The sequence below is a fragment of the Mixophyes fleayi genome, chromosome 3 (assembly GCF_038048845.1).
Source record: "Mixophyes fleayi isolate aMixFle1 chromosome 3, aMixFle1.hap1, whole genome shotgun sequence".
Taxonomy (NCBI): Eukaryota; Metazoa; Chordata; class Amphibia; order Anura; family Limnodynastidae; genus Mixophyes; species Mixophyes fleayi.
The window spans coordinates 137895115-137907570 of record NC_134404.1 but is presented as its reverse complement, the minus strand read 5'-3'; the positions used below and the strand labels follow the sequence as shown (position 1 = coordinate 137907570).

The 12456-nt window shown below is 42.5% G+C and overlaps 1 protein-coding gene across 7 annotated transcripts in view; it reads right to left on the bottom strand.

Moving 5' to 3' along the window:
• EIF4G1 (eukaryotic translation initiation factor 4 gamma 1) overlaps window positions 1-6788 on the bottom strand; it is a 40386-nt gene extending 33598 nt beyond the window's left edge. For 2 of the 7 annotated variants that reach the window (XM_075202443.1, XM_075202445.1), the window contains exon 1: window positions 6677-6788. Coding sequence is in view for 4 of the 7 variants with exons in the window: in XM_075202438.1 (XP_075058539.1) it covers window positions 6002-6057 (56 nt within the window). In the remaining 3 variants the exon portion in view is untranslated. Of the gene's footprint in view, window positions 1-6001; window positions 6087-6412; window positions 6622-6676 lie in introns of those variants that run through there. The other 5 variants (XM_075202439.1, XM_075202440.1, XM_075202444.1 and 2 more) reach the window with 4 other exon arrangements.
• Window positions 6789-12456: the final 5668 nt, after the last annotated feature.

Here is a 12456-nt window from a genome sequence, read left to right as displayed (position 1 = left end):
ACAATTTTACATTTGAACCTTCCTAACTCCTGGCATGATACCAAAACTTTTACATGAAATATAGTACGTATTGCAAAATGCATTTAGGATCAATTTACAATTTTTAATGTAGGACTTGGCTTGCACATTGCAAATTATAACATTCAACGATGAATTAAGCCACTGAAAATGCTATGTGAACACAGGAGAATCCCTGTATTGTGCCCAAAGGGGAATGAGACCATTGGTCAGAAGGATCCTAGCAGTGATTTTTTACAAGTGGCTCCATGGGACAAGTATTGCCAGCCACAGACAAAGAGAAAGGTTTGTGTTTTACATGTGTGTAAATTACATTACTAGGTGTTACTGAACCTATACAATTTTATAAAAGACAAGTCTCTCATGCAGACAAAGGCTATTATATATTGTCATTCAGACTAGACCTGATACCATAGTAATACTTCTGTGCATGACAATAGACAGGAGTGGTCACAGAGAGCAAAAGATCACACAGAATGAAAAGGCAGAGGACGAAGAAAAAGAGGTCTATTATCATAGACCAGCACTAAATTAAATTTTAAACTTTCTAGATATTGAAAAGAATATGCCCCATAAATAAATAAAATATATATGTATATCTATCTTATGGGCTTGTTATGGCTGTTAATATATTAAAGCATAGCACACTATTCTCATGTTAAAAAAAAAAAATGTGTCTGAAAAAGATAGGGGGGGGCAGTGTTACCCGTTTATGATGGATCACTGAGGTTACTTATAAGAGCGCTGTAGTGGTATGTCATGTCAACACGTTGTTGTAGCTTCTCATCCTTACAAAGATTGTGACTAGGTTCCTAACTGCTTTAGTGACCATACTATTCGGAATGACTTATGTGACTGCTCTCCAACTGTACCAGTAAATGCTGCATAAACTAAAGTTAGCCATGGGCTTGATGGGTTAACCCTGCCATCTGACTGGTATGCCATTACATCACGCATATGGATGGCCAAACTGAAAAGGTCAGGCAGTACACTTCCGACTGAGCAGCCCATCTCACAATGGGCCGTTGGTTGATAACTGCACACACAAGTGGATAGCATTTACAGACATGCCCAATGATGATCTGATCATTGAGTATTCTGATTGTTTTGGGGAGACACAAACAACAACTGCCTGCCAAACAGGACCAAAATAGTACACTGTATTGTTCCATTCTAAACTATTAAAATTTGATGTGGCAATTTAAAGCCACTTGCATTTTTACATCTTTAAGTCATTTAAGGAAACCTATAGGTAAAACAATGAAATGTGAAAGTTATCACACTCTTCTTAATAAAGGAACGCTAGTAGCAATGTTCACAGATTAGATATATTGTGAGCACAAGTTATTACATGGTAAAATTAAGCATTTATGGTATGGAGTAATATTTTGGCCACTAGTGCAATGATCCTGTAGGAGTTTACACACCATCGAGCAAGCAGTACAGTCACTCCATCTATTTTTAAGTCTCTTCTCAAAAAGAAACAATTAGGGAGCAATTTAATTGCCAGCGATGTAGCGCACGGACATCTCCAGCGCACATTGCCAATTACGATAGAAATCTCCGCTCATTTTCCCCACGCACCTCTACGGGGTGCAAGGAAAAAATGAGCGCAGATTTAGGTCAAATCTCTGCTGCAAGATATCTTGAGGACCTTCCGGATGAAACCTTGTGGCCAAGTGAATCTCACCCATATCATAAAACATTGCAATCAAACATATTGCTGCTGATCTACTTCAGTATAATTGAAGTGGATCAGCAATAACTCATGGAAAAAAATATATATCCAGATCCTAGCACAAGTAGTGAAAAGCCTACTTCTTCCCAATGTTCACCATCTGGTGTAAAATGAATAATATTTACAAATCCCAGTAAAGAGTCACAGCCCCTTACAGTATTTCCAACTGTAGGTTACATTTGTTATGCATGCTTTTGTTCCCCATTTTTTTCCCTAAAGAGGCTAGCTGCAGTCTCTGAATAGATATATTGTAAGGAAACATGTTGTGCATAGGGAAAACCACTTGTACATTTCTTGCAATCATTAGCTGCTGAAACTTTCATATATATTGGTATTTCATGTTAGGAGTTCTAATGCGCTGATCTATTGCGTTCAACTGACCAGCATTGCAAACATTTGTATCTTCCTTAACCATGCTAAACTATTATACAATGTTTGGTAAACGATATCTCAGTAACATTGAGTGTCCCATTAGAATAGCTAGTAGGGGAGGAGTAAATATGGTTAATTTCTAACAGAATGTGGCAACAGGGATAAGGAGTCCATACCAAAAGCACATGACCTGTTTGTGCGACTACAGGAAATAAAAAAATAAAAAAAATGTACAAACAGCATTCCATTTTGTTGCAATTTCAGCATTTACTGCCCAAGTCTGATTCAGTCACTAACAGTATTGTAATGGAGGACTATAAGGGGGGCTCTTTTCAACTTAGTTTAAACTTAAACCAATCAGATGAAAATGTACTCACTTTGCCCATCCTTTCCTCCTTCTACATTGGATCAACCCATGTCTCAATGAAAATTTTCCTACTGCAATACCTCTCTGGAATATAAAAAATATTTCCACCAAAAAAAATAAAAAAATTGCAGAGTTGCAATACTCTGCAACTAAATGAAAGCATGTCCACAATTTGAATATTGACTGAAGCCTTATTTCAAAAGAACAGCTCACACACGGTTAAACATGGAAAGCAATACTTTTGCCAGCCTGATTCTAAAAAACATAACTATCTAGAATCCACTACCCCTACAGCAAACTAGAAAAGCAAAGTCTATGAGCAGAGGTGCTCGGCTTTGCAAACACCAGTGTTTCTCAGCTTTATTTAGGCTTGAACCCCAAGTATCAGTGTGTCAGTGACCCAAAAAAAGGTCAGTTACCAATAAAATGTATTCCATATCTATCAAGCAAGCCCAAAAAACATTTTAGGATGCTACAAGTTTATGTAAATCAGAGACACATTTTCTCCACTATTACATAATTAAAAGAAACCATCACTGCTTGCGTCTTTCTTCAAAGAACTCCAGTGGGTTTGTGAACGCTAAACGGCTCCTGGTATACACTGATAGATGCCAATTAAAAACACAGATAATGACACCGCTGCTTTATTCTAATTAGCATATGCATGCACCACCACATGAGAGCAATTGGCAGCTTTGTGGAGTTCATGTGAATTTTAGCAGGACATCAAAAACATCCATATGTGATGCACACTATTAAAATATGGAATTAATCTCATTACTTTAAACAAGAACAGACTCCTACATTTTAAAAGATAAGTTGTGCAATCAAAATTACTGAACAGGACTTGAATGGGGATAACTACAATTGTACTGCTAACTTTATCAGCCCAGAAAGACTGGCACAGTACTTGTTTGTTGTCAGTTTTGCAGTCGTATTGCATCACAATTTACCCTTCTGACTACAAAAGCACATTCTGAGTTAATAGAAAAATAAAAAAAAAAACCACACGACTAAACTGAACTGTGCAGATTTTGAATCATCCATGAATTCATTAGTATGAATGGTCCATAAAATAGGACTGTAGTAATGTTTTTGGTAGTAGGATAACCCACGCTGTATAAAACAGTCATTCAGAAGCTGAAGACTGTGAAACCCATAGTTTGAAATATGCATGGCTACTTACAGCCACAATTCAAATCATTACATTAGCAATATTTTTATATACTATTAGCAATATCCATCAATGCTGAAAACTAAACTAGGACCACTATCTTTCATATTTACACAGCGATAACTAAAGCATGCCAAATGGAGAACTGTAGGGATGAGGTGTTTTAAATATCCCAAAAAGGATAGAGCGATATTCACTACTGCCAAGGACTCCTTATACAAACAACCCACGGCTAGATCGAGCACATAACTGCAACTTAAGTGCATTGATCTCCCAAGTGTGCTTGAGTAATCCTAGTGAATTTACAGAAAAGAATAAGTTTTGATAAATGGATTCTGAAAGAGCAAAAAACACATACATTCAAATATTAAACTGCAGTACCATCATAGATTTACATGGGGTCAAACGTCATGATAGTGTCACCTACAACCAGCGGAGACAGCCATTTTATTACCTGAATCATGGCAACACAGCCTATCGATTCACTAAGTACAAGTGTCTCCTATTCGGTCGCAGGTACCACAGTGACTGAATTAATAGATTGCATATCTGTGAATTTTAGCTCAGCCCACAAAATGGCTGCCTCCACCGTGTTTAAGTGACAGGTTCATTTTAAATAAAGTGAATTGTGCTTGTAGATATGTCCTTTCAAACCTTAAATGATTGCATAGCGGCAAAAAGTGACCGTAATGAAAAAGGGGGGCGATGGCCAACAGGCAGACCACCTGACTACAGCTTAAAACAAAATTGACTTGTCCTTTTTGCTCTCTATTGTAAAGCACAAAACAACTGAATGAAAGAGGCCATACAGTCTTATTACCTTCTCTGCACCAATGTGCATTTTTGATGCACGTTAAACACAAACCAATAAGTAATGCACATTATTAAAACATTACATCTGGTTAATGCAAACTGTATCCTCCTGCATGCAAATATACATAAATATTTTTCAGGCAATACAATCAAAATGCATTTAAGCTATCAACTCCTCTTCAAAAGAAAACAACTATTAACTCAAACCTCAGAAACAGCATACAGACTACACATAACAGCTGTTTAGCATGTAAACCATGCCAGAGAAAGATGCTGTATCACTGTCTAACCTACATGCTAGGGACATCCAGTGTAGCATGAGGTATCATGATGAGAAATGGACTGAATGAGAATTGGGGAACTAAATGCATAAAGAACAAAACCGTTCCACAGTAGGAGTGAATAAATAGTGGTGTTGCCTATAGCAACCAGACATTTGCATTGCCAAACTCAGTAAGGGGCAACGTGAAATAACTGGAGGGCTGCACAGAGGATGGTATGACGCATGACCTCCCTGCACTGTGCATGGGAAGTCACGTGAGACAGAAGTTGGCTACCCCATTCTAATAAATTAAGAGCAGTCGGTTGGGAGGCCACAGGCCCACTACTGAGCTAACTGTACTAAAAAAATTAGAGCTAGAATAATCTGATTGGTTGCTATGGGGAAGACTACCTTTTCTAGCTACCTATGGAAGTTATCAGAAATGTTCTAATTTAAATAATGCCACTTGCCTCATTCTAGCTGCTTTAAACACTCATTTAGGACAATTATATTCAACCTAAACACTTTAACCCTCTAAAAATACTTCATACAAGAGTGAGCCAAAAAGCAGAAAAGTATATTTTATAACAAAGCAGAAAACAATTCAAGCAGTACATAATTTACACAGTTCCTATGCAGTTTATACACAGTATTTGCACTTATTCTAAACAGTCACATCAAGTTATAGTGGAATCCTACACAATCAAAAGTTTTATAGTGCACAGCAGCAGCAACTTCACTACTTCCAGGAAACATTAAGGGGTAAGGTATCATTTACCTGTCAGTAAGACAGGATAACCTGCTCCCACAAGCCTAGGTGACATTTCTGGGTATGCTATGCAGGTTAGCATATGTTAGTAGTGTGCTGCCCTGCATTTGTTGTAGACAGTATTTGCATAATGAGTTATTGATTACTGATCTCAACAAGTGACTAACATTCACATGGGGATATTAAGCCACCCACAAGTAGGAGATTTTCAATATCTGGATTCTTTGGTTAAATGACATACCAAATCCAACAAAAAAAAAACTGCCTTAAAAAACAATACTAAGAGAATGTGCTAGCATACTAGTCTTTAAAAAAATGTAAATTGCACAATCACTTGTACTCACATGTGAAATTATATATATATATATATATATATATATATATATATATATATATATATATATATACACAGTTCACAGCACAACATGCCCAGCTCATGACCTACAACCAAGAATGCGACAGTCAACGATTAGGGGACATGTGGCTACCTCGGTAAATAGAGTTCTGCTTCATAACGAATCACATACAGTGTACGGATTGGCATCTTCAGTCTGATGCAGAAGGGATGAATGGAAACCAGGACAGAATGACTACGCCCGGGCTTCACACTACAGTATGTGACGACATAAACAGCATTGTGACGTCTCACAGCATTGTGAGGTCTCAAGCAGCCACACAAGGCACGTGAATGTCACCCTACAGAGACTTCTCCTGCAGGCTGATCTCAATGTGTCAGCTCGGGGAGATCCCTGCGCATGCGGCGCGAGTGCGGCAGTATGGAGGTGACATGAGATGTCACAGTGGCCGTATGATGTCATTCATTCAGCGACAGACACAGCGCTGGCCTCTGCCATACGGTGCGGCAAGCCGGCTCAGAGGACTCGCCTACGTCCACTCACACATCTCAGGATGGCACACAACAGGAAAAGGGCCGGATACACTTAGCACTGGCTGGGCACTGCTGCCGGCTGGCACAGTGAGGCTGGCAGGGATTAGGGCCCTGATGATGTAGGCCTGGGTGAGCCGGTTATAGACACACACATATCACGATGGACTGGCAGCATGGGCCTATGGGGACCGGGCGGGTGTCGGCCGCGGAGCTGTGGGGATGCATGAGACGGCGGATGGTGAAGGATTGTTAGCCGGGCCCCATCGACTCTCACCTGCTCTCCTCAGTCCGCGCAGCCGGGCGCAGCCGCACCAGCGAGATGGGCCATTTCCGGATCCCGGCCTCGTACTACGCATGTGCACAGCTCGTGCACGTGACAGAATAGACCGGAAAGGGCGTGGCGTAAGAAAACGCTGCGTCGCTCAGTGTCACATGACTCGCAGGCGGCGGAAGTGCTTAGTGAGTGATGATGAGTCTTCCACATAGATATCAACTGACTACAGTACTGGGCCGTGGGTGAAAGCAATGGATACTTTTTATATCTCGTATATATAGAATAGACATTTCGTTTAGGTTTTCTATAGTTGCTATCTGGCCTTAGTTTTCTGGGACAGCCCCATGTTTTGAAAATTTGCCCATGGACATGACCCTGTATTTCGAAAATGATAATAAAATTTCTGTTTTCCTGGATGCTACACTCAATTCCTATTCTGTCGGATATAAAAGTTATTTTTTTGGAAAGAAGAGTTTAAATTGATTTAAAAATGACTTCTGTTCACATACGTACTAACAGTTGTGTATTGTAAACAAATCTGACTTTGCAGACACAGTGGGGGGCATTTAAATATTTAACCTGTAATAGCTGTGTAGAAAGTTGGTATCTATATTGCCAACATGATGTGAGTTTTAATTTAATTTCTAAACTAGTAGAGCAACTATAGAACCTGACTGCTATGTGCAGCATCTTTTCAATATACTTGCCTGTAGAGCAGTTGTAAGAAATGTCCCTCAAATGAGGATTGATTTAAATTGTTGGCAAAAATGCAGCCTTTTTATTAAACAGTGTTGAAAATACCACATACACCTGATTTAAACACACTTGAACATGAACATCACACATTGATCACTGCAATCCCCACTGCCCCTGCTTATGCTGCATCCAGTCCTTGCTGTCATCTGTAATATGTTTTGGCATTATTTCAGGACAATGACAACAGAAAATGTGTATAATGCAGTAGGTACATGGCTGTGTGTCCTTGGTATGACAAAGTAGTTGGGTAGACTGCATTATCTTTGCAAATATATAGAGAGATGTCATATACAAAACAGAAATTATTGGCTGTGCAGTGCAAAAGTAGCTTTTGACCCACTGTGCACATAGATTTCTGACAAGAAGTATGGGTTAACGGAGCAAGATGTCGTTTAAGGAAGAGTAGAAGTTTTTAAAGGCAGGAGTAGAGCAGCATTCCTTTTTGAGTAGTAATTAAGCGCACCAATGCACCTTATTTTGAGGAGCAGTACAGAAATGAGATTATCTTTTGCAGAGTGAAACTATTACAATGAGATAAAAGGGTGGAGAAGGCACATAAAGGTATTCCTTGCTGTTTGGAGAGGCGTTGGGCCACTACCTTTCTGAAAACAAGGATTTGAATTTTGCACCAGCTCAGAGTTGACAGTCTTCAGGTTTCAAGTTATAGTTGTAATGGGATTCATTTTGTGCTTAAGTTGTATTTAGACATAAAAGCTTATTTCTATACACTTTGAGCAATTTAAGAAATAGCTTCACAAGTATAAACGGGACACTTGTAATACAAAAAGTCCAGAGGTTGACTATGCACTCCGCAGTAAACTAGGCACAGATTGGTAATAGTGGGATGTATACTTAACAAATAATAGTTCAATGTATGTAAAAAAACATATCCCTTGTTATTTGTTGTGCATTTATTTTATTTGTTGTCTTGCTGTGGGTCTCATCACTGCACTTTTATGTACATTAATCACATTTACATAAAACACTTGATTCCTCATGGTAGCTCATACTTTCCTATACACTTTTATTGGTTATTTCATCTTTCATCTATAGTGGGACATTATTATCATTCTGACACATTAAGGAACCCAATTTGACATTAATTCGGTGCATTTTCATATACTAATGGTTTAATGCAGACTAATCTTTGTGTATGGGACCAAGCACAAATTGTCGATTCAAGGGCTGCTGTTGTGTTAAGACACTGCAAAGTACCAGTTTGAGAGGGGTCACTTCTACAGTTTGATTTACATTCACCAATTGTAGGTGATTCTACCAGTAGGATTTAAAACAGCAATTTTATTAAAGGCAAATCTCGGCCTGTGACAATTTATGTTACCTGTTAATTTTGATTCCTCGATGGACTCCCAGGCAGCCATAGATAATAGGTTAAACTCCTATTCAGCTTAGCATACACAGGTAAGAAAACATCTGAGGCTATAAAATGTGACCCCTCTTCTTGCTCAGTGGTATTTTCCCTGTTTTGTCCAGCTGAGCAGGCAGAGGTAGTGTAGTGTTGTGGGGGCATGTTGTGCCAGCTTTTATGCCAAGTCTGCAGTGGGATGTACCATATAATGGTTTCTGGTTTTATCATCAAAGTAGGGGTGTGGGGCTTGGCATGGCAATGGCGTAGGAAGCATTTCCTCTAGCTTTCCCACATTATTACGACAACAAACATGTATTTTTATGGAGGTTTGACACTACCTCCTTTTTGAGTTGCTGCATTTATTGCCTAATATTTAATAACATATTGATTACTATTTGGGACCTATTAGCGCCAGAGACTTAGTTGTTTCCCACATTATTAGCCCAAAAAATCTGTTTTGCACCAACCTGTGGCCATGTGCTCCTTCTGGGCTCCTGACTTCCTGGTTGTGTGGTCCTGTCATTCAGTGGTCCCTATCACGCTGTACTTCCACTCTGGCCTGCCGACTGGTCTACAGAGACAGGAGTGCCGGAACTGCACTGCTGCAAGTGTCATGAAAAGGATGCAGGGTGGGCTGCGGAAGCTGCCGGCTGGCAGCGCGATCCTGTGACGACCTGTAACCAGGGCCGGATTAAGGGAATGGATGCCCCTGGGCTAAGGGGGCATCCATTCCCCCATGAGGGCCCCCCCGTGATCCGAGCCACCCCCAAGGCACTTACCTCCTTCTTCTGGCATTGCGGTCCTTCCCCGGCGCGCTGTAAGATCTCGTGATAGTGAGACTCATGAGATCTCCTCAGTAAGGAGACTACAGTACGCCGGGGAAGGACCGCAGTGAAAGTGCTCAGCAGCATTGATCGCGCCAAGGGTACCCCGCCCCCGACCGATCAATAATGCTGCTGATCACTTTCAAGGGCCCCCTGGATGCCCGAGGCCCCTGGGCTGTAGCCCAGTTAGCCCTAGGATTAATCCGGCCCTGCCTGTAACCTGACTTGTACTCTTTTCCTTCCCCCCGCTTTGACGTCGGATGCTTCGGGCCTGGATCTCATGTGGGGACTCCATTTTGATTGCACCTGATCGGAGCTGCTGGCCTGCATTGAGGGACTGACTGCCGGGGACGCTGCTAATCTTCATTGGCCTCCTCCTCACTCATAAAAGGGTCTCTGACGGTGCCATTCGCTTATGGGATTCTCACTGTGTGCAGACTGCTCTGTGCGGCTCCTCTGCAGCAGAGCGTGAATGCTGTGATTTGGAAGCATTATTCAGTCTGCACCTCTACCCATTTGCAGTTCACAGTGAGTACTATCTGTTTGAGGTGGCTGCCCCTTACTCCTGAGTGTATTACATTATAACCACACCTGCTCAGCTGGAAAGCCCCTGCCATTTACCATCCTGCCCAGCAGACCTGTGTCCTCTTGGAGATTGCTGAACAGGGGATACCAGAGGCCTGGGACATTTTCTCTATCCTATGTGGCAGGACTGAGTATTAACTGTACAAGTTAAGACGCCTGCTTCTTTGCCTCAGGTCTCTAAGTGGTGCTATTCTTCTGGGACTGTATTTCTGGTGCTACAGGTATGAGACACCTCTATTTGCATGCACAGAATTGGGGTCTATAAACTGGGTTTATGTACTTTGGGTGACGGAACCTGAAACAAAGCAGCTGGGCTGTGGTAGAGAGAGCCTTGACCATGTGGAAATTCTTCATTAACCAGTGGAAATGGGTAAGTCAAGACATGCTGCAGCAGCGGTGGCTAAATTGGAAAAATATGCCCGCCAGTCTACCTCTGGGTCTGCCCCTACACCTGCTTCTTCCCCATCCCTGGTGGCTGATGCAACTGTGAGTAGACCTATTCAGGGGAGGGAATGTTAGGGGCCTGAACGCCAGAACTAAGCAGGCACTAGTGCTCACCCAGATTCTCAAATATAACCCTGGTGTAGTCTGCATGCTGGAGACCCACATGGGTAGCTAGGTTCTTTCCCTTAAAAAATAATGGGTGGGTCGGATTTACCATGCTACTCACTTGAGGTAGTCTTGGGGTGTGTCCATCCTAGTGAGGAAGCAGCTTAACTTTCAACTTGACCATGTACAGATTGACCTGGATGGTTAATCTATGCTAGTGACATTTTATGTAAGTGAACATCCTTTATGGCCACGGATGCTCCAGTGGTTTGCTTGGGAGATTTCAACACAGTGGGGAATCCCACTTTGGATAGATGACGGGAGGGCTGACACTCTTTGCCAAACTTGTTAACAATATGGATCTGGTGGATGTCTGGAGATTTCGAAATCCAGGTGTTCAACACTTCTGTCATTCCCATATCCACCAATTCCTGTCCAGCATCGATATGGTCCTTATCTCCCGCAGGCTGGTTCTGCTGGTGTCTTTGGTGAACAATCTCCCCAGGGGCATCTCAGACCATTTTCCGATCATGATAGATGTTGATCTCTCAGTGCTAAGCAACCAGACGCGTTATCCGGGACGGCCGCCTGTATCTTTTCAATAGCGCATCTGGTTGCTAGGCAACCAGACAGCGTTCCTGTTGCCTAGCAACGGGAAACAATACTGAGCGCGCTAGGCGCTAATTATGACAGCGCATAGCGCTGACTTCTCATTGGCCCATAGGAGTATTTAACCCCTCCTGGCTCTCCCCTCCAGTGCCAGAGTTTCAGGTCCATTCCTGTCTCCAGCGTTTCCCTCAGTGTCCCTGTTATTTGCCTGTCTCCTGATTAATTGCCTGTCTACTGATTATTACCTGTCTGCCTGTGACCCTTGTGACCCAGATTGCCTTTGACTACCCCTTTGGATCTTCTTTTGTACTGCGCTGCCAGAACGCTACCGACCTGGTTTGACTCGCCTTCCCTTCGTATTCTCCTTGTGTACCTGCCTTGCCCGCACTGTTACCGAACCGGCTTGTCTGACAATTCTTCCCGTGCTTCGCTATCTGACTCGTGGAAGGACCGCGACCTGCGTGTTTCCTGCAGCTGAGTTCATACCTTCTTGCGGGGGTCCCTGGTGAACACCAGGGGCACATTAGATTCCGCACCTTCCTTCGAGTAGTGCCAACGATAGCAGGTACGCTATACTCAGTCGTGACAGTAAACTTTGGCGATGACTACAGAGGGATCGGGTGAACCCTGAGCCCGGGATTTACTCCTTCACTTGGCTCAGCGCGTAGAACAGCAAGAAGTGGCCCAAGCGCATCTCCTACAATGTGTCCAAGGTATCGCTACCCGTTTTGATGCCTTACAGGGCTCTCTGCCTGCTACCCCAGCCATAACCTCCTCCACGGTGGCATCCTCTAGTGTGGTTACAGTATCCACAGCGGCCTCCGGCCTGCGTATTCCAGCACCCGAGAAGTACGACGGAGATCCCAAAAAATGTAGGGGTTTCTTAAACCAGTGCTCCATTCAGTTCGAGTGTAACCCAGAAGCCTTCCCTTCCGAACGCACTAAGGTGGCATTCATCATCTCCCTCTTGAGTGGTCATGTACTGGCATGGGCCTCGCCCCTGTGGGAAAGAGGGGATCCTCTTCTGAATAACACTACCTCCTTTATCGATGCCTTCAGGAGAGTCTTCGATGATCCTGGGAGAGTAGTCT